At 44.9% G+C, this 20,731-nt stretch overlaps 1 protein-coding gene across 1 annotated transcript in view; it reads left to right on the top strand.

The window, feature by feature from the left end:
* Positions 1 to 9,172, top strand: part of fat1a (FAT atypical cadherin 1a) — a 71,187-nt gene extending 62,015 nt beyond the window's left edge. Inside the window, 10 exon segments of the mRNA XM_068727147.1 lie at positions 91 to 222; positions 380 to 537; positions 1,398 to 1,866; positions 2,544 to 2,697; positions 2,972 to 3,082; positions 3,164 to 3,737; positions 3,740 to 3,809; positions 4,544 to 4,681; positions 6,495 to 6,530; positions 7,493 to 9,172. Of these exon segments, the coding sequence (XP_068583248.1) occupies positions 91 to 222; positions 380 to 537; positions 1,398 to 1,866; positions 2,544 to 2,697; positions 2,972 to 3,082; positions 3,164 to 3,737; positions 3,740 to 3,809; positions 4,544 to 4,681; positions 6,495 to 6,530; positions 7,493 to 8,163 (2,513 nt within the window). The 3' untranslated portion in view covers positions 8,164 to 9,172.
* Positions 9,173 to 20,731: the final 11,559 nt, after the last annotated feature.

The raw sequence follows: 20,731 nt of genomic DNA, 5'->3' as shown, positions 1-20,731 counted from the left end.
GTACGCTGATTACACCTCGTACACGCTCAGGTTCACGTTTACTGTCTAGTTAGAAACTCCCAGTCTGAGAAGACGTGTGTTGGCATTTAGGTGGCAGATGTCCCGTGCTGAACAACTTGTGCGAGAACAACCCCTGTCCTGAGGGTATGGAGTGTGTGGCAGATCCCAGAGATACCGTGTACAGCTGTGCGTGTCCAGAGCTCAAAAAGGGCAAATGCTCCGGTAAGACAACCCACCTCTTGATCATTGTCCCCAGATGATTTCATCCGTCACTCGTCTCCAGCCCTATCCACTTGTGATCTATGCTGAAAATAATGTAAATGTCACGGTGCATGTTTGTCCCACCTCTTCTTGACACACGTCTGTTACTTCATGTCAGACGGCCACTCGCTGACGTTCAGCGGCAGCGGCTATGTCAAATACCGTCTGATGGAGAATGAGAACAAGGAGTTGATGAAGCTGTCTCTGCGGCTCAGGACCTTCTCCAGCCACGCCACCGTCATGTATGCCAAAGGAACCGACTACAGCATCCTGGAGGTGTGTTTGTGTGTGTGTGTGTGTGTGTGTGTGTGTGTGTGTGTGTGTGTGTGTGTGTGTGTGTGTAAACGTATCCGTCCAGCCTCATTACTCAGCCATTTATTCCTTCAGCGTCTTTCAAACTGAAATGATAACCTCGCTTATCATAATTAAGTCTAGACTGACTGTCCGTCTGCATTTCTGAGCTTGTCTCTGTATTAAAGCCAGGCATTTCCATATCAGAAGGGCTTAATAAACACAAAATTGACCCGCACTCCCACGAGACCACCCAGCCATGTGTGCCAATCAACTGCGCTGAAGGGTTCAAAAAGGCATTTAAAAAAAAAAAACTTTCACATGAGGGACGATGGGAATGTAGTGGTGGGTTGAAAAAAAAAAAATCACACACACAAGAGCTATTTCAGTACTGGGAGGGAAACAGAAAGCAGTTCTCCACACATTCCTTTCAGGGTCTGTCTGGGATAGCAGTCTGCATGCCAGACCTGGCTGGCTAAGAGGGAGTTATTGTTTAAAGGCTTTTAACTGCCGCATGTGTTATTTAGAGGCATGAACAGGAGTTAGACTGTTGTATAAAGACGGTTTCCTGCAAAGCGAGGGTCGACATTTGTTTAAGATAAGAGTCATGGCATGGTAATGCATTGACGCATATTGTTCTTTCTGATAGGGAGTGATTAATGACAGTGTCACACGTCGATTTGTATCGGGCTCGGTGATTTGATAACGTTTTTTTCCACCCAAGTTTTAATCTTTTTGAGCGTAATTGAAAAAGGGAAAACAAAGATGAGATGAGTAACCTCCCTAAGTCTGGTACACACGGGTGTTTATCTTGTTCTAACTCCATATTCTACGGCTCTTGATAGATCGTGAACGGCCGCCTGCAGTACAAGTTCGACTGCGGCAGCGGCCCCGGCCTCGTGTCGGTCCACAGCGCTCAGGTGAACGACGGGGAGTGGCACGCGCTCACGCTGGAGGTGGACGGCAACTACGCCAAGCTCGTGCTGGACCGGGTGCACGCCGCCTCGGGCACGGCGCCGGGCACCCTGCGGACGCTCAACCTCGACAACACCATTTACTTCGGCGGTCACGTACGCCAGCTCGCCGCGGCCCGCCACGGGCGCAGTCTGCCCGTCACCAACGGGTTCCGCGGCTGCCTGGAGGCCATGGACCTGAACGGCCTGGAGCTGCCTCTCAACACCAAAGCCCGGCGGGCCCACGCCGTGCTGGAGGACATCGTGGACGTGACCCCAGGCTGCGCACTCGCACCCGTTGAGACCTGTTCCAGCAACCCCTGCACCAACGGAGGGAGCTGCACCTCGCTGCCTAATGGAGGTGCGTAATGTCCTGCTCAGCTTATTTTAATCACATTTGCACTGGAGTTGCTTACGAGAAGTTTTGATTTCGCCTTATTCCTAACTTCTTTCTGCCACTTGCAAACAGCTGCAGCAACTGAAGACGTGAACCTGTTTAATTATTCAAGAGAGGCTATTAGAGAAAGCCGTCTTTTATCGTAGCTTTGCGAGACCTCTCCCTGTTTTCTGACGCGCTCTTGTCGCTGTGTTAATTTGCAGCTAGTGCTGTTTGCTATTAATGCAAACTCGACACTTCTGCATCTGTTTCACATTAAAAACCTGCCAGCGGTTCAGGGGGCACAATCCCTCACCATCCCTGGAAGGCCTTTTTTTTTTTTTGTGAAACATCTGCAAGACGTGTCGAATTTCAGTAACATCAGCTCGAATTAAAGAAAGAACGCCAGACAGTGTGGTAAGCGTACCATTGTACTTATGTATATTATGCAGAATTTAACAAGTGAGCCATTAAAGTAAAGTGCTCATTTAGTATTTTTTTTCCCCCTCGGCCTTTATGCATGGCTGACCTTTACCTGTTTTATGAGATGACTCACCCCCAGTGATTCTCTCCAAACTGGCTCGGATTTGAGAATCAACAGCAGTTTAAAAATGTCATCGTCTTCATGAGGTCTTCATATTTTTTTTTTCTGAATTCCGCAGGCTACTTCTGTAAGTGTCCAGCCTCTTTCATGGGCACCCACTGTGAGATTGGCATAAGCCCCTGTGCCTCCAACCCCTGCCTGTACGGCGGCACCTGTGTTCCTCGCACAGACGACTTCTACTGCCAGTGCAGAGGGCAGTACTCAGGACAAAGGTAGGACCACCTTTTTCAGCTTGGGCTTTATTGTACACAAGCATGCATCGTTGACGCCATGTGGGAAGAATGATTTCGTATGGGACGATGATGATGAGTAGGGGACAAAGCTAGACAAAGGCAAACATTTTTATACCCCTCATTGTACCACTAATATTGAATTGAATTATGTCGTATCCTGCAACAACAAAAAATTGTATGTTTGCAAAAAAAGAAGCGATGGAGTCTCCATATGTTTTTTGAGGTTTCTTAAATGAACCCGTTTTGAATTCAGGTGCCAGTTGGGGCCGTACTGCAGAGACAACCCGTGTCAAAACAGCGGAAAGTGTATCGACAGTCTGGATGGTCCAGTATGTGAGTGTGAATCAGGCTTCCAGGGAGACAGGTATGTACATTTTTATGTGTTCAAATATCTCCAGCTAGAGTCCAATATTTCCACATCACTAAATTCCGACGTGCTGTCCAGGTGCCTGAACGATGTTGACGAGTGCATCAAGAACCCCTGCGCCAACGGCGGCCAGTGCCAGAACACATACGGCTCCTACAAGTGCAACTGCTCGCTGGGTTTCAACGGGCAGATGTGTGAACTCCGCGCCGAGGTCCGCAACGAGTTCGTCTCCACCTCCTGGAACATCGGCCTGGAGGAGGTGATCGGCATCGTGGTGTTCGTGTCCAGCATCTTCATCCTGGTCCTCCTCTTCATCATCATCCGCAAGAAGGCTTGTCGGCGAAAGTCGAAGAGCGACGACGACGACAAACACCTCGGAGGCTCCAGCGTGCCTCACTCCTTTCTCCAGAGACCTTACTTTGACGCCAAGCTCAACAAGAACATCTACTCCGACATCCCGCCTCAGGTCCCCGTGAGGCCCATCTCGTACACGCCCAGCATTCCGAGCGACTCGAGGAACAACCTGGACAGGAACTCGTTTGAGGGCTCGGCCATCCCCGAGCACCCGGAGTTCAGCACCTTCAACCCGGACTCCGTCCACGGCCACCGCAAGACTGTGGCCGTGTGCAGCGTAGCACCCAACCTCCCCCCTCCCCCCCCCCCTCCAACTCCGTCTCAGACAGTGACTCCATCCAGAAGCCAAACTGGGACTACGATTATGATAGTAAGTTCTCAATAGCTTTACATACCTAATAATGTTCTTGGACGTTTCCTGGAAAGGATGAAAAAAAATAGAGGCAATGTGGAATTGATGCACTTTTCAGTTGATTACCAGTTCAACTTTGTCTTCAGAGTTTGTACCAAATTATCAAGTTCTTGTTAGGAAACTTGCTATCAAATTCTCTAGTCCAAGTTAATTCCAGTGTACATTTTAAAGAACATTCTGTTTCTATACATGATAATAAGAGTGTTGCCTCATGCATAGCAGTTCATGGAACATACATTTTATCATTACCTCCTCCAAGGACGTTGCGTCTTCGGTTCTGTTTGTTTTTTGTCCGCAGGATTACGGATAAACTACTGGCCTGATTTTTATAAAAAGTAATAAATCAGGGCCGGATACAAGCACTATGTTTCACTTACGGAAAACGGCCGTAGTGCCCTTCCAGTATTTTGTATGATTTTGCACGTATTTGCCATATTTATATACATATTGACACCATTAAATATACATGCTTGGTGCTGGTTTTCATCAATTTAAATGTAGACAACCATACTATAAAATCAAAAGCACCAACATCCAACAAATCGTTTATGTTGTATTTGTGTTTATTCAAAAGCTTCTTTGTTGCACATCCCTAGATTCATGGACTTCAACCACATTGCGACACGGGCTGTTTTCATTTCTCATCCACGCATGGAGGTCTTCCTTTTAACAGACTGTGCTTCCTCTTCCAGCTAAAGTGGTGGACTTGGATCCGTGTCTGACCAAGAAGCCTGTGGAGGACAGCGCCTGTCACCCCTACAACACTAGGGGCAGCATGTCTGAGGTCCAGTCCCTCAGCTCCTTCCAGTCAGAGTCCTGCGATGATAACGGTATGCTGCCATTCACCATGCTGAATGTGTCCCTGAGAAAACACTAACAAGACAGAACAGTTTGAAAAATGCCGTATTTTATAACACGTACCTGTATGAGATGCCATTTTGCACTTTGTGATGACTTTTTTCCTTTTGTCTGATGAGCCTGCAGGGTTTCGCAACAGTTCCATTTGTCTCGCAGAGCCTTGTTGATTTCCATGCTAACTCTGTTTCTTTCGGCCCAAATGGTGGCTCTGGGGTCACATGTTCTCTTCTCTTTCTTTTTGCTGCGGGGCTTCAGCTCCCATATGGATCAAATCAGTCCACAGATCCAGAACAAGGTTTTAATTAGGGAGGTCCAGCCTGTAAGTCCTCAATCACAACCGGTACAGACGGAAGCAATCACAACAACTTGTGCTGTGTAATTCTCCTGGGATTATATATATATATATATATATATATACATAAATATATATAAAAACATTCTGACCCTGTTTTCTAATCTCCCGACTCTCAGTTTACCAGTTCAAAAGGAGTTTGATGACTTACTCAGAAAGCACTTATGTTCTGTTTGAAAATCACTCACAAGGTCTCTGACTTTGACAGACGTCTGCATTTTCCTTCTTCTCTCGTTTTTCTTTACAAGCATGCCATTTCTTCTCTTTTTGTTTGTCTCTTCTTTTTTTCGAAATGTAGCTACAAACAGATGTTCAAAGCAAACACCGAGGAACATATCACAAGGGTATACACACACGTTATGTATTTCCTCTTCGTCTCTCACTTATTACCCTTCAGTCATCACTTATTACCCCATCAGTGATGATGGGGACTGTGCTGCTCATAAGTCATCAAAACCTTCCTCTCTATCCTAAATTTGAAATTGATTATTTCCCGAACAAGCCTCTTCTGTTTCCTCACTTTCTAAACGCACGGAGGCTTTTCTCCATGTGTTCGGGTTGGAAATGTGTGTTTCGTTATCCCCTGGGGAATTTCACTGATTCTTCCATCTGTACTGTCAATGGCACCCCGTAGCATCTCAGTATGTTGTTGTGTGTTATCTTGCACAAACAAGACCAGACCCCCCCCCCCTCCCACTGTGTCGCCTTCCGCCATCGCCTTGTGCCCAGCCATGAAATCCCCCCCCCCCCCCCCCTCCAACATTCAGTGTTAAAAGAAAAAACACTGTCCAGCAACAACGACGTTTTTCTTGGGAAGTGTCGCTTGTGTTGGCATCACTCCCACCACCATGCACTCCATATGTGTTGTTGTTGTGTTTTTTTGTTATTATTACAGCATTCGTACTAATGCTGAATCTCTTCCACCCACTCTTCCCTCTCACAAGCCTCCATAGTGACTGTAATCCACCTTGTCAACTCTGCTGTTGACACGGTGGAAGGAGAAGGTACTCTTTTATTGCTTCCATCTGCCAGTAGTTTTGTCCTTGGTGTTGGGATGTGAAGTGCAGGTTCTAGAGCTGCCATTATCTTACACTGACAACCCTCATCCAACCCTGACGTGGGCCCTACTTTTTTTAAGATTCGGCTGCTAATTAAAGAGATATGCAAATACAAAATGAAACAAGCACAGACGGTTTGCCTTCAAGTCACAGTATTGATCTTTGCCAACTTTCTGATTACACACCTCAAGGAGTCTGTTTAAGAGAATGGCAGAGCTGTTGTCCATTAATTAACCTGTCACTCTCTTTATCATCGTTACGTCTTTCAGTGTTTCATTGCCCTCATTTCATCCGCTGTTCTGAGCCCATTGTTCTTTCTTCTCAGGTTTTAATTCTTCTTTCTCTCTTTCTCCTCCTTTCTCGCCTCATATAAAGAGTCTTTTTTGGCTCATGATCTCAACAACCCAAGAGGTGACTTTTTACATCTTTGTTTGCCTGATGTGCATTGGTGTGCCCCCCTGATCCCGCCCTCTAAATGTTAACCACCACTAACCCCGCGGCTTAATGAGGAGAGGGTTAAAGCTGCTCTGACACTGAGCTCCGTAGGATTATTCATTTATTATTTATTTATCCCGTGCATTAAAGACAACTTTAATCCGAGCATTATATGATCAAAGGTTTTGCTCAGTATCTAACTGGGAATTTAGCGGACTGGATGCAAGTCGTTTCTGTGTCTTTTAGTACTATTTTCAACACTTAAATCCCTGAACTATGTTTAATTACACAAAAAAAAAATTACATTTTTCAAAATATAATTTGTCTTTTTGCACAGTAAAACGGGAGTTAGTATGTCATCATACCTCATATTTTCATATGAGGTATGATAACTAGAGATATTTAAATCATATTCTATTTATTTGAATGGATAAGGCAGAGTTGGGCGTGGCTAAGCAAATATGACGGTGCCAAATAGAGCTGTAGAGAGATGCTGGGATACAATTTTAATATATATTTAAGGTGCACTTCAATGATAGATGATTAACCAAATGAATCTGAACATTTTCAAGAAGAGAAAAGAGGGATTTTCTATAAAAATACTCAAAAGTTCAGTTTGCACATATTTTGGCATACAACAAGAGATAACAGTACAAATTGTACAGATAGACAGAAAAAGATCTTGATACATATTTTTTTTTATTTCACTGTGTCTTTAAATATGTGAATGTGTCTGCAGTGTGTTAAAAAGTTGCTCTCACAAAGTGGTGTGAAGTCAAGTGTTTATTAATGAACAACTCATTGTGTCGGTGTGACGTGTCGTGTTATTGTTGCATGGTGTGGGTATTTAACATTAACATGTCATACGGTGAACGTTATATGTGAGCTTTGGTGCAGAATACTAATGGGTGTGTTTGTGCTTTTTCCTCATCAAACAGGATATCACTGGGACACATCTGATTGGATGCCAAGTGTTCAACTTCCTGGAATCCAGGAGTTTCCACAGTATGAGGTTGTGGAGTCGCCCGCCCCTCTGTACAGTGACCCGAGTGCCATCGACACCGACTACTATCCCGGCGGCTTCGACATTGAGAGCGACTTCCCTCCGCCGCCGGAGGACTTCCACGCAAACGACGACCTGCCGCCCACACCTATGCCGGAGTACGGCGACACGCTGCGGCCCATGGGCAGAGATTTTGACCACTCTGCGACCGGTCCGGGGAGCCCGGCCGGGATCCGCCAGCGCCCGGCCCTGCCGCAGCTCTACAGCCTTAACCAGTACCTGCCACAGCACTCCTACCCAAGCGACGGGGCCGACACCGAGGGCCAAGGTGCCACCTCCACCTCAGGCGCCACCACCCCAGCTTCCACCATGGGCGCCGGTGGCTACAGAGGGGGCTACCCTTTAGGTTGTAGTCGGGACTTTGACTCCTCAGCGCTGGACAACATGTCCATGTCTCTGTACACGTCCACAGCCTCCTGCTCGGACATGTCCGCGTGCTGCGAGGAGTCCGAGGTGATGATAAGCGACTACGAGAGCGGCGACGAGGGCCACTTCGAGCGGCTGGTCATCCCGGCGCTCGACTCCCAACAGCACACTGAAGTCTGACACTGGATCCAAACAAAAGTGCCTGAACCCCAACAGCCACACCTTATGTTACCCCTCACACACACCACCCTCACTAAACACACACACACACACACACACACACACACACACACACACACATTGACACACCCGATTAATTGAGTCCAAACACAGGGGTTGTTGAGACTGGTTGTGAAGGCCAATCGGCTGAGAAGATCTCATGAAGCTAGAGGAGAGACTCTGTAGCATCCTAACATCTGCTCAGTCCAACTCCTGCCCCTTTGAGTTGGCAGTGCCATTGCTTTAAGTAACTGTCATCATACACAGGAAGTGGATTGTCTGAAGAGTCAACATTTCAATGTAAAACATGAAAAGCATCATGAGAAAAAAAAAAAGAAAAGAAAAGAATATCTCTGTTTCTATAAATACAACCAAGCAAAATGTTTTTATACAAGTCCTCATTTCCAATGTAAATTTAAATGTACAGTTTTGATTTCAAAGTTTACTAGGTTTTGTAGATATTCTATGCTTTTATTTTCAACAAAAAAAAGAAGAGTTAAATGGTGTGACATTATCAGCCTTACTGTGCTTACATTCACAAAAAAAAAAAGGAATCGTTAAAAAAGAAAGAGAAGAAAAGAGCGTGGCTTTTCCAAACACAGTGTACTCGTAAAGTTTATTGTCTCCTGCTCATTTCAAAAAGGGTCTTCAATGAACGACTGCATATTCTTGTTTTTTTTTTTTTATTTGTTTGTTTGTAAATTTTGACTTTGGAACCTCTTTATTTTTCCACCAAGAAAATGGGACCCAATATATTTATAGTGCAGAGTTATCCATGGACACGTGACTTTTTCAGGTGTCTATGTGTGTGTGAGCAATGCTATGGTCTTGTTAAGGTTTTTATTGAATACTGCCACAAGCTCACGCTTTCCTACTGGCAATAAATTATTCCTAAAAAATACCCTCTGCTGTCTGTGTGCAATTATTTCCAAACTGAATTTTACGAATAAAGCCAAGTTGTAAGCAGTGAGCAGTGCTTGTCGCTAGTTTTGTTTGTGCAAAAACTCAAGTGTTTAGCAGGTCACTTCATTGTATTTGTTGTAAATGACATGTTTAAGACAACACGATTAATCGACTATTGGAGAAGATTATTAGCAGACTACAGTATGCTATATTAAAAAATAATCAGTGAGGAAAATAACATGCAGCTGCAGCCCAACAATGAAATGCAATATATGTGATAAATGACATATTTAAAAGTCGTTTATACAGTAACAATTACATTTTTCAGAGCAACAAAGCAGTGTTTATTTTCTTAAGCAGTGGCCAATGGGTCAGCCATTACAAATGCATGGCATGCAGCCAACACTGTAACAACACTTCAAACTTCCTTTTATTCTTGTGGAGATCCCAACGTTTTCACAGATATATATCCCAAATATGTCAGGCTGTGTTTAAAATAGGACAGAGGACATCTAGAATATTTATTTGATGGAATGCTGCAGCAATTAAAACACACAGAGTCTTGGTTTTCAGTGTTTTTATGCTTCAATGAAGCTTTGGAACAAGCTGATCCAGAGTGAATAGAGTTCATTCAGAAAGTATCAGAAGTATTCAGCTTAAATTATTTCAGTCTGCACTTAATGCCCCATAATGACAAATCAAAAACAAGATTTTAGACATAGGTCATTATCATAGTATTTGACCCTTTGCTGTTGAAGTTTAGCCCAGGTGCGTCTCATTTCTCTTGATCACCTTTTGAGACGTTTCGACACCCTGATTGCAGCCCAGCTGGGGTCAATTCAATTGATTGGGCATGATTTAGAAAGGCACGGACCGGTCTGTGGAAGGTCTCACAGCCGGCGCATCAGAGCGGAAGCCGAACCACGAGGGAGAAGGAACCGGCCACAGAGCTCAGAGACAAGAGACCGTCTCGAGGAAAAGATTCTCTAGTTTGACGAGAACGAGGATTAAACTGTTTGGCCTAACTTCTGAGCACGACGTCTGGAGGAAACCAGCGTCATCACCGGCACAATGTCTCTCTCTCTCTCTCTCTCTCTCTCTCTCTCTCTCTCTCTCTCTCTCTCTCTCTCTCTCTCTCAGCAGAAGCACAGGTGTTACAATTAACACTAACGATGGCTCCGATCCATTCCAAGTGGCGCAGTGAGAGTGACAGGGGAGCCGGAGAAAACTTACATCAAAGCAGCTAAATGGAATTCAGTCGTTGTTAATGTCATTACTTACACCTGTGCGTTCCCAAGTCAAAATGCCTATAGCATCTCCAACGGTGGAGCGTTGTTGATGCAGCCTCACTCTGTAGGGCTAGTTTTCCAGTGAGAGACTGGGCGATTAAAACTGCAACATACCAAATTGTAAAAAAAAATTGAAGGGGACTGAATGCTTCCTGAATGCACTGATTTAAACCAAGCCAAAGCTTCAGAACTTAAGAGGAAGCCGTATCTAATGGAGATAAACTTGTGAACTCTCCAGGCCACCGTACAGTCTGACAGCTCCGTGTCACCGCCCCCTTTCTCTGACTTCCTGCGGCTGTCTGTATCAATAAACCCTGGTTGTCTCACACACTGATGGTAAACTGACATGACCCTGGTACCTCCGGGCCTGGTGCACCACTGCACAGTCTGAGCTCTGTTTTTTTTTTCTCACTGTGGGACCGACTGTTTGTCCTCCTGGGCTTCGGCAGTGAGAGGTGGCCTTTTCACCTTCAGCCACGGCCGCAGAGTCACTCCATATCTGCTGTGTTTTGGCTGACTATTGTCGAGACTTGCCTCTCCTCAGCCTCTCTCTCATGAATCGTAACACCAACGTGACGAAAACACTGAATACAATCTCGGTACCGGTCGATACTGAGATATACTTGTTGAGGAGTTTCTAAGTAATTAACTTTTGATTTTATTGACTAATTCCTCAATGCCTGAATTAACTTTTGGGTTGCCATTTTGTGTCAAAGGCATGTGTGTATCTCTCCCATGAACTGAGTCCTCTCATGAGTCTACAACGATCACATTATGAAAATAGCGGCCCTGCTGTCTTTTGTGATAGTGCCACTTGGGGACATCGAAGTTTGGACATTTTCAAATTGCACACATCCAGCGGGGGCTTTAGCAGCAGACTTGATGGATTACTGGCTGGCTCGCTTTATAATAAGCCTTTAATCTGCAGTTATACATCTTAGTAAGACTTTAATAAAGTATCATCGATCTCTCAGTCTCTAATAACCGTCAAGCCTGCAGGTTTAAAGGAACAGTTCACATTTTTGGAAAATATGCATCAGAGGCTTTCACTTCAGGGATCAGATCCGAGTACACTTCACTCCAAAGTCCAGTTAGTCTTTAATTTGACCAAACCCAAATCAGATCTTAGATCCTGTGACTATCTATGCGTTTTTTCACCCCAAGTGGAGGCTGTCACTGAAACCGATTGGTGGGAATGGACCATTCCTTCTCTGTTGGGTTGCAGAATGAATACCATTTTCAGAACCAGCGCTCAGATTTCACATGTGGAACGAACCTGCGAACAGATACACCGAAACTCCAGCAGTGGTTAGTATTCGAATCACTTTGCGACCATTCATGTGCTGCTTAATCTCATGCTTGGTGGATCCAATTAACTCTGGAAATAGCACCAGATGTTCTTCCATTAAATAAATTAAGATTTGATTTTCATACCTATTAATGCATTATTCATACTATGGAATCCACGAATGCAGTACTGTGGGGAAAGAGGTGTTCCGCTTCAGGGGTCGTGGTTATTAGCTCTTACTTGGGAGCCTGCGAGTCTGTAATACTGCATGAGAACCACAAGATGGCTGCACACGACCGCTCATATCGCAGCAGAGGGAGGCTCTGAGAGCCAAACGCAGCGGAGCGACGACGCAGTGAGAGATGCGTTAAGTCTCATCAAATGATTTCTCTCTGTGGATCCTTCTGGCTGAATGAAGGAACACAAATCAGCCATAAAAGCTGATTCATGGATCACTGATTAATTGATGTAAACTTCCCCCACACTGCTCCGTCTACCAGTGATAATACTGTCTTCTGCCTTTTTAAAGCCAAACAGCCACATTTTTTAAATGAAGAAAAATAAATAGTTTCATAAACCTTTTTATATATATATATATATATATATATATATATATATATATATATATATATATATATGTATGTATGTATGTATGCCATTTGTGCACTTTGCAAAGCTTGTTCCTGCAGAAAGTTAAAGCAGTCAATGTTTCCAGAGTTTCTGACGGCGAGATTAATTCTTCACACCTCAAGCTATGATTCGCTGTTTGCACAGACTGTGAGCACAAGACTGTTTATAGACGCAAGTTGAGGTTCCTCAGACAAAATGCAAATATTAAAATGTCAAATATCAAGTCCAATCAAACAGAAGTGTCTGGGAGAAATGGTGAGAATGATTAACAAGAAGCCATCGTGCTGTTTAAACATGTCTACAGAAAGTCTGAGAAGTGAAATCTGCCCACTCATGAGAATTAGAGCCCCCCCCCCCCCCCGTAGACCCAGAAAGGTCTGATCTACACAAAGGGACTTGGAGCAGATAATAACATCGATCCACCACAGCTGTCTGCCCCAACATTGTCCTCCACAGACAAAGCAGACAGGGAGAAACCCTGAAAACAAAGACGCCTGTTGAGGCGACCTGGTTGCAACAGAAGCAGCAAATGACTGAAACATTTTTTTTCCTGTCATGTGAATTTTAGCTGCGTCAAATATCTAAATGTGATCATTTCCGCAGAGCTGCGTTTTGTTTTACAATAATTGTTACGCTCCAGCTGAAATGTAACATTGATGGTATTATTAGGAGGAATGATGGTGGGCAATCTTTTGAAAAAGAACGGTGCAAAAAGGCATACGATGAGGAAAAGAGCAGTTCATTAGAGGGTCGCTTTTTCGACGTGAAGATCATCATCCGGATATCAGGGGGTGGGCATCGACTTGTGCTTGGAGACTTGCCAACTTGGCCGTTTCAGATTTGCCAACTCCTCGAGCAACGTTTGTAGTTCCAGTGCCAATTGTTCATATTTCTCAGTGAATTGAAGAGTTCAGTGCTGGAGAGAAAGCAGCAGCCTGACGGTGAGGGAGCTGTGAATGTGTCTACCAGTGCTCCCAATGGACAACCACTAATGTCCTCATGTTCTTATGTCCTCATCATTTAAATTCCTTATGTACTTGATTTACTTATTCTTGATTTAGAGTTAATATTATGGCCTCCATAAAAGTAATAATAATAGTAATATTACTAATAGCCAATGGTTAAGCTGGCGGAGTCGGTTGAGCTTTGTTTGACTTCGTTTTGTGAAAACGTTTTCAATCTATTGCTGTCCAATGAAAATAATGAAACTCCCAACTTTTGTGATTTTTAATTTTCTTCAGATCAAACATTGAAGGAGTGAAGCAGGAGTGTTTGTTGAGAAAAAACCTCTTTGCTATATAAACCATTTACAAGCCTTTGGAAATGCGTGTCACGAAGCTGAAAAAGGTTTTACTGAAAAGTGTTCTTGTGTTTACGTTTCATCTCTCTCTGTTTTATCACTTCTTTATTGCGTTTTCTGTGATGTTTTTTTGTTTTATGATTCGCTATTTGCACTTTTTCTTATGGTGTATTTTTTAGAGTTTAAAAGAAGTGGGCATGTCGTAGACAGGGAGGGTCTAACAATAATATATTATGGGGAAATGTAGGATTCAGTGTTTTTGGAGTTTTTTTCAAGCTGTCTTTTGCAAGCCCCTCCTCTTTATGGAAATTCAATAGTAAATCACTGGAGCAGCTCTTTTAAAGGAGCCGAGAAACCTGATCACTGGTTCTACATAATACAAATCCCAAACACAACATCAATACAAACCCATGAATGTCACTCAGTGGAAAACGAGTCCTTCACTCTCCTCAGGGGAAGCAAATTCATTAAATTAGCAACAACAACAAAAACAAAAACGCCAATTGTGCGGCTCCATTCATGTTAAAGTAAACCAGTTACTGTATTAGCCGGTGTGCTTGTGCATAATCATGTGCTGAAAGAAAACAAGTGTGCACGAGAGAGAGAGAGAGAGAGAGAGAGAGAGAGGGAGAGAGAGAGAGAGAGAGGGAGAGAGAGAGAGAGAGAGAGAGAGAGAGAGAGAGAGAGAAAAAGAGAGACGTGCACACGCAGAGAACGCTGACCCCAATAATCCTCTTTCTACCAGTGTACACATCTCTTTCCTGGGTGGAGCTCCGCTGTTGTCATGGCAACCGGCCGAGTGGTGGAGGAGGAGGAGGAGGAGAGGGGGGAGGAGGAGGAGGAGGAGGAGGAGGGGGGGGGAGCAAACGGCAGATAAGAGCAAACACTCTTGTTTCTCTGTGGGATGTAGTGATGACCAGTGAAGCAGACCAGAGACATGCCAGGGCCGTGTCGAGGCCGCACTCATTACATTACTTCTGTCTGCTCTCCTTCATTTTGCTGACAGTTTTCTCAAACGAGAGTGTGTGTGTGTGTGTGTGTGTGTGTGTGTGTGTGTGTGTGTGTGTGTGTGTGTGTGTGTGTGTGTGTGTGTGTGGTGGGGGGTTCCTCTCGGCACCCTCCTGTCCTCATCACGGGTGCATCTGCCCTTTCCCTCCCCCACAAACAGCACTTCTTTCCCACTCTCTCTTTTTTCTTTTTTCTCCCACGTCCTTCCAAACAACAACTCATCACGCCTTTCTTGAACCCGTGTCTCTGTTTGATGTTTGATGGAACCACACAGTACCGCACATCTCCTCCTACCGCCTCTCTCTGTCTTTTTTAATTGTCTCTTTAATTCAGCTCACACAGTGAAGAAGCTTTATTGGACCTCTGTTTCTCCTGTTTTTCTACTTTGTCAGTTCAATTCACTTTAAGGAGCTCAATTGGCTTAAAATACAAATAGTCCTTCTGTTTCATCTTTATTACCTCTCATGTTCTACTAAAGAAGCAAATGACGATGTGGCATAAAGCAAGCGTTCACAGCATTATCCCTTATCTCCTACAAACCCTTGTAGCAGAAGCATGCTGTCCTAAAAGCACGATTGTCAAAACGAAACGAAGTGTCCCCTGCAGATATGTCTCTGTCCGTCTCAGATGCCTGTTTATTACCTGTCTCAGTGTGGGTTACATGTTCTCTGCTTGCTCCTCTACAACAAAAATGACTGATTTATAAACTGCTTCCATTATTCATCGGACTCTGGCTCCGGACTCGAGGACAGGGTTGATGCAGGAACCCTCAGCTACAGCCTACGCATTTACAGGAAGAAATATGTTGGCGTGCATGATTTAAATAAATCACTATACACCGGCATATACTCCCTCAACCCATGCTTCACCTTCCTCCCCTTTGGCCGCAGATACAGACAGCCAATCAGCAAAAGAAAAAACAAGGCTTTAGGTGGATTTTGTTCCATCAGCCTTAACTGCTTTTTATAGCCCGGGCATGCTGAAATAGACAGAAATGGACATTTGTTTTCACAGAGTACAGACTGTGAAAACAAATGTCCTCTAGAGGACAATAAAGGATTAATCTGAATATATTCTTGGTTTTTGGTTTAACTTGTGCACTTATTTATATTGGGTGACCGTGGCTAAGTGGAGAGCAGGGCAGCCTTTCAATCAGAGGGTCGTTCTTCCAGGACAAAGTGAAAATCCACTCTTGTGTCACCCTCTACTGTGGGCTTGTTAAAAAAGAAAAAAAGAAAAAAGTATGATATTGAATGTCACATGTCCAACAGCACGAGCGATCAGTGTGCCTTCTCAAGCGCCTGCAATGCATAACCTGTTGATTAGGCAACAAAACTCTTTGTGGAGGTTTGTTACGCAAAGAACTATGCTTGTCACTTCACTTACTTTAGTTAGTAGTAGTAGTAGTAGTAGTAGTAGTAGTAGTAGTAGTCAGCTAGATCTGACTTAACTTATGTTAGTGAGTTAAGTACGTAAAGTAAGGTAGGGTGAAATAGTGGGAATCACAGCTAAGGCTCCGGGGCCTCATCACAGCTAAGGCTCCGGGGCCTCATCACAGCTAAGGCTCCGGGGCCTCACCACAGCTAAGGCTCCGGGGCCTCGGTGCGCCCCGGTCGACAGCACTCACGGTGGGTTGACGAGAGTATTTCCTAGCAATGCTGGCCCCAAAACATCAGTCAGCTGCTGCCATGGGAACTGCGCACCCACATGCCAGGAGCTTGGCGGCTGTTTCCACATGTTTAAACAAGGTTTTACCCCCTTGATAAAGTGTCAAATAAATAAATAACGAGTGACGCAGTAAATGTTTGTTTGACAAGAGTGTAACGTGTTAACGTATGGTGCCAGGAGTCTCCACAGTATTCATGAGTGAAGACTCCCACAATGCCCGGCTTGCGACGTGTGAGACTGGGTTTAATTGCAGCAATTACCAATTCCCTGTTAAATTATCACAGACATGATATTCAATCAATTGCCAGTAAAATAAAGATCCACAATTATGCACTTGCAGCTCTGATGAAGTAGCCGAAAATGTCTCACTTGTTCTGCTGATGCTGCTAAAAGCTTCTTTTATTATCAGGCAAAGTGGAAATGACTGAACATCCGCAACTGACCGTCCTTCCTTTTCTCTCTCACCGCTCTGCAGTTACTGTGTCATGTCTGCCGTACTGTCTCAGTAACTGCTTCAATTATAATTATTCTACTTCTTTTGGAATACAGCAGGGCTTTCTGTAATGCGTGTGTGTTTTTATGCACTATAGAATACAGCGTGTGCTGAGCAAATCAGCGAGAAGAATGGACCGAGAGATAATGATTCTATTTTGGATGAAAGCAATTCACAAATCTTTTACAATAATGAGCTCTTTGTGTCTTAAAATGATAGGACACAAGGCAACGAGGTTGAGGATGGAGGAAGGAGAAGGCAGCTCGGGATTAGCTCGGCTAATTATTTTGGGATGTTGTTGAGTAGTAACATAATAACGTTGAGAGGCACAGAAAAGGGATGTAGTCAGGGCTTCATCACTGAATTATACTGCACTTGAAAATCAGTGAAACATGCACGAATGATAGAGAGAGCCGAATGACGTCAAAAGAACGATTCCGAAGATACGACAGAAGTATCCTGTTCTCGAAAAATGAGCCACAAGTTTGTGATGATCGCAAGATTAACACGCATGCATTCAGTTTTATTTATTTATTTAAAGATTTGATTACGTAAAGGCAAATTGGCTCTAAACAAGTCTTGCTTAGCATTCATTCATTCATCCTTTTTCATTCATTCATTCATCTTCGTCCGCTTATCCGTGATCGGGTCGCGGGGGCAACAGCTCCAGCAGGGGACCCCAAACTTCCCTTTCCCGGGCCACATCAGCCAGCTCTGACTGGGGGATCCCGAGGCGCTCCCAGGCCAGTTTGGAGATATAGTCTCTCCACCTGGTCCTGGGCCTCCCTCGGGGTCTCCTCCCAGCTGGTCGTGCCTGGAACACCTCCCTAGGGAGGCGCCCAGATGGCATCCTCACCAGATGCCCGAACCACCTCAACTGGCTCCGTTCCACGCAAAGAAGCAGCGGCTCTACTCCGAGTCCCTCACGGATGACCGAACTTCTCACCCTATCTCTAAGGGAGATGCCAGCCACCCTCCTGAGGAAACCCATTTCGGCCGCTTGTACCCGCGATCTAATTCTTTCGGTCATGACCCAGTCCACATGACCATAGGTGAGGGTAGGAACGAAGATTGCCCAGTAGATAGAGAGCTTTGCCTTGCGGCTCAGCTCTCTTTTCGTCACAACGGTGCGGTAAAGCGACTGCAATACCGCCCCAGCTGCTCCGATTCTCCGGCCAATCTCACGTTCCATTGTTCCCTCACTTGCGAACAAGACCCCGAGGTACTTGAACTCCTTCACTTGGGGTAAGGACTCATTCCCTACCCGGAGTGGGCAATCCACCGGTTTCCTGCTGAGAACCATGGCCTCAGATTTAGAGGTGCTGATCCTCATCCCAACCGCTTCACACTCGGCTGCGAACCGATCCAGTGAGTGCTGGAGGTCACAGCCCGATGAAGACATCAGGACCACATCATCTGCAAAGAGCAGCGATGCAATCCTCAGCCCACCGAACTGTAAACACTCCTCCCCACGACTACGCCTCGATATCCTGTCCATGAATACCACAAACAGGATTGGTGACAAAGCGCAGCCCTGGCGGAGGCCAACCCTCACCGGAAATGAGTCCGACTTACTACCGAGAACCCGGACACAGCTCTCGCTTTGGGCATACAGGGATTGGATGGCCCCCAGAAGTGGCCCCCTCACCCCATACTCCCGCAGCACCTCCCACAGTATCTCCCGGGGGACCCGGTCATACGCCTTCTCCAGGTCCACAAAACACATGTAGACCGGATGGGCGTATTCCCAAGCCCCCTCCAGGATCCTTGCGAGAGTGAAGAGCTGGTCCGTTGTTCCACGGCCAGGACGGAATCCGCATTGTTCCTCTTCAATCCGAGGTTCGACTATCGGCCGAACCCTCCTTTCCAGCACCTTGGAGTAGACTTTACCAGGGAGGCTGAGTAGTGTGATACCTCGGTAATTGGCACACACCCTCTGGTCCCCCTTTTTGAACAGGGGAACCACCACCCCGGTCTGCCACTCCCTAGGCACCGTCCCAGACCTCCACACAATGTTGAAGAGACGTGTCATCCAAGACAGTCCCTCCACACCCAGTGCCTTCAGCATTTCTGGACGGATCTCATCAATCCCTGGGGCTTTGCCACTGTGGAGTTGTTTGACTACCTCAGTGACTTCCACCAGGGAAATTGATGATGCTCCGCCATCAGCCTCCAGCTCTGCCTCTACAATAGAGGGTGTATTAGTCGGATTCAGGAGTTCCTCAAAGTGCTCCTTCCACCGCCGGATTACCCCCTCAGTTGAAGTCAACAGAGTCCCATCCTTACTGTATACAGCTTGGATGTTTCCCCGTTTTCCCCTCCTGAGGTTCCGGATGGTTTTCCAGAAACACCTTGGTGCCGACCGAAAGTCCTTCTCCATGGCCACTCCGAACTCCTCCCACACCCGCTACTTTTTCTTTACTTTCGTGTCATGCCTGCTATAGGGAGTGATTTGGCTTTGACAAAAGCAAAACATTTTGACAATCTGACTCGTTAAAGTTTTGTAATAATAATAGTAACTGACAACTTATTGGTCTCTGTCAATGACTAGAGGCTCTAGCAGAAGCTCACTGACAGGTCATGAACTGAGCTGGAACAAAAACAAACACATATGGAAGTAAACTGTAGCAAAAAAATGTCTAAAAAAAATCATTTCTAAATGTCTAAAGTGTTTATCAAGACAAATAACAAGAGAGCAAAGCCGAAAAAGAATTGCTACACAAACTTAGATTCATTTTTGTTCTCTATTCTCTGCTTTTCTTTTGTGATTTTCAAGGAGCTTTTTATGAATCCCTTTTGGGGAAATTCAACCGTTTCAACTCCGTCGTTATTTTCATTTTCACGACACACGCATGTATGTAGCTGTGGAGCGATGCCAGACTGATGGGGCAGCAGTTAACGGTTCAGTGCGTTGCTCAAGGGCAACTGGGCACCCGCCACTTCTCAAGCCAGGTCCATTTGGTCTGAGCTAATTCTCAACAATACTTCATTTATAGACCTCTGGAAAAAAAAGGACTCAAATAATCACTTTTGACTGACTTGGAGCTACAACCTATAACTCTTTGCAGTCGACGTCATTCAAGATTACATTGCTTAATTTTATAGGACCGACAAGACAGAAAGGTTGAAAAGCACTGCTGTGTACCATAAAACCTGTGGATGGATATAACCCCCAAATTCACAGAATAAAAATAACTCTTTAATCAGAGTTTTCACATTTTATTATGACAAAAAAAATCAGCATAAAAAACCTCATGAATGGGCTGCAGAGGTGTCTCTGTGTGTGTGTGTGTGTGTGTGTGTGTGTGTGTGTGTGTGTGGGGGGGGTGACCCATTTCTCATGAACATCATTAACTAACAATAGCATAATGGCTATTGTTTGTATAGTATAGAAACCCCATCATACATTCTCAGGGATGCTCAAACTAATCCGTTCTTAGTATGTATAAGTGTGCCTTGGTGGAGAGTGTGTGGTTTCACTGACGCCGGTAATATAGCCTCCGTTATACTGAATAAATTATATGTTAAATTATATGTGAACAGCATTGGGCAATAATGCCAAAGTCGACAAAGGAAAATTTAAATCAGGAAATTCTTCGAACCGAATCACCTTAAATCACATGCATGCATGCTGTAGGTTAAATGTACGTTTCCTTTTATCTCAATGGCGCCGTTAGTATGTGGTATTTTTCCCGACATAGATAAACCATGAATGATTCTTCCAGATTATAATGAATGGGCTGCAGAGATAGAGCAAAGCGAGCGACCGCAAAGCCATGAATGAACACACACACATCCGGTAAATGGAGAAGGGAAAAAAAGAAAAAGAAGTAGGACGCTTCCCGAGCCCATCGCGTTGCTGTTGCACCTTTCTTCCACCAGGCGGCAGTATTTCTCCCTCCAAAATAAAAGCGCTCCTCTCCGGACCGCTCGATCACATGCTGGGAAGG

The sequence above is a fragment of the Cebidichthys violaceus genome, unplaced genomic scaffold, assembly GCF_023349555.1.
Source record: "Cebidichthys violaceus isolate CVI_PGR_0920_01 unplaced genomic scaffold, fCebVio1.0.p SCAF_4, whole genome shotgun sequence".
Lineage (NCBI taxonomy): Eukaryota > Metazoa > Chordata > Actinopteri > Perciformes > Stichaeidae > Cebidichthys > Cebidichthys violaceus.
This window is presented reverse-complemented; position numbering and strand designations above follow the sequence as displayed.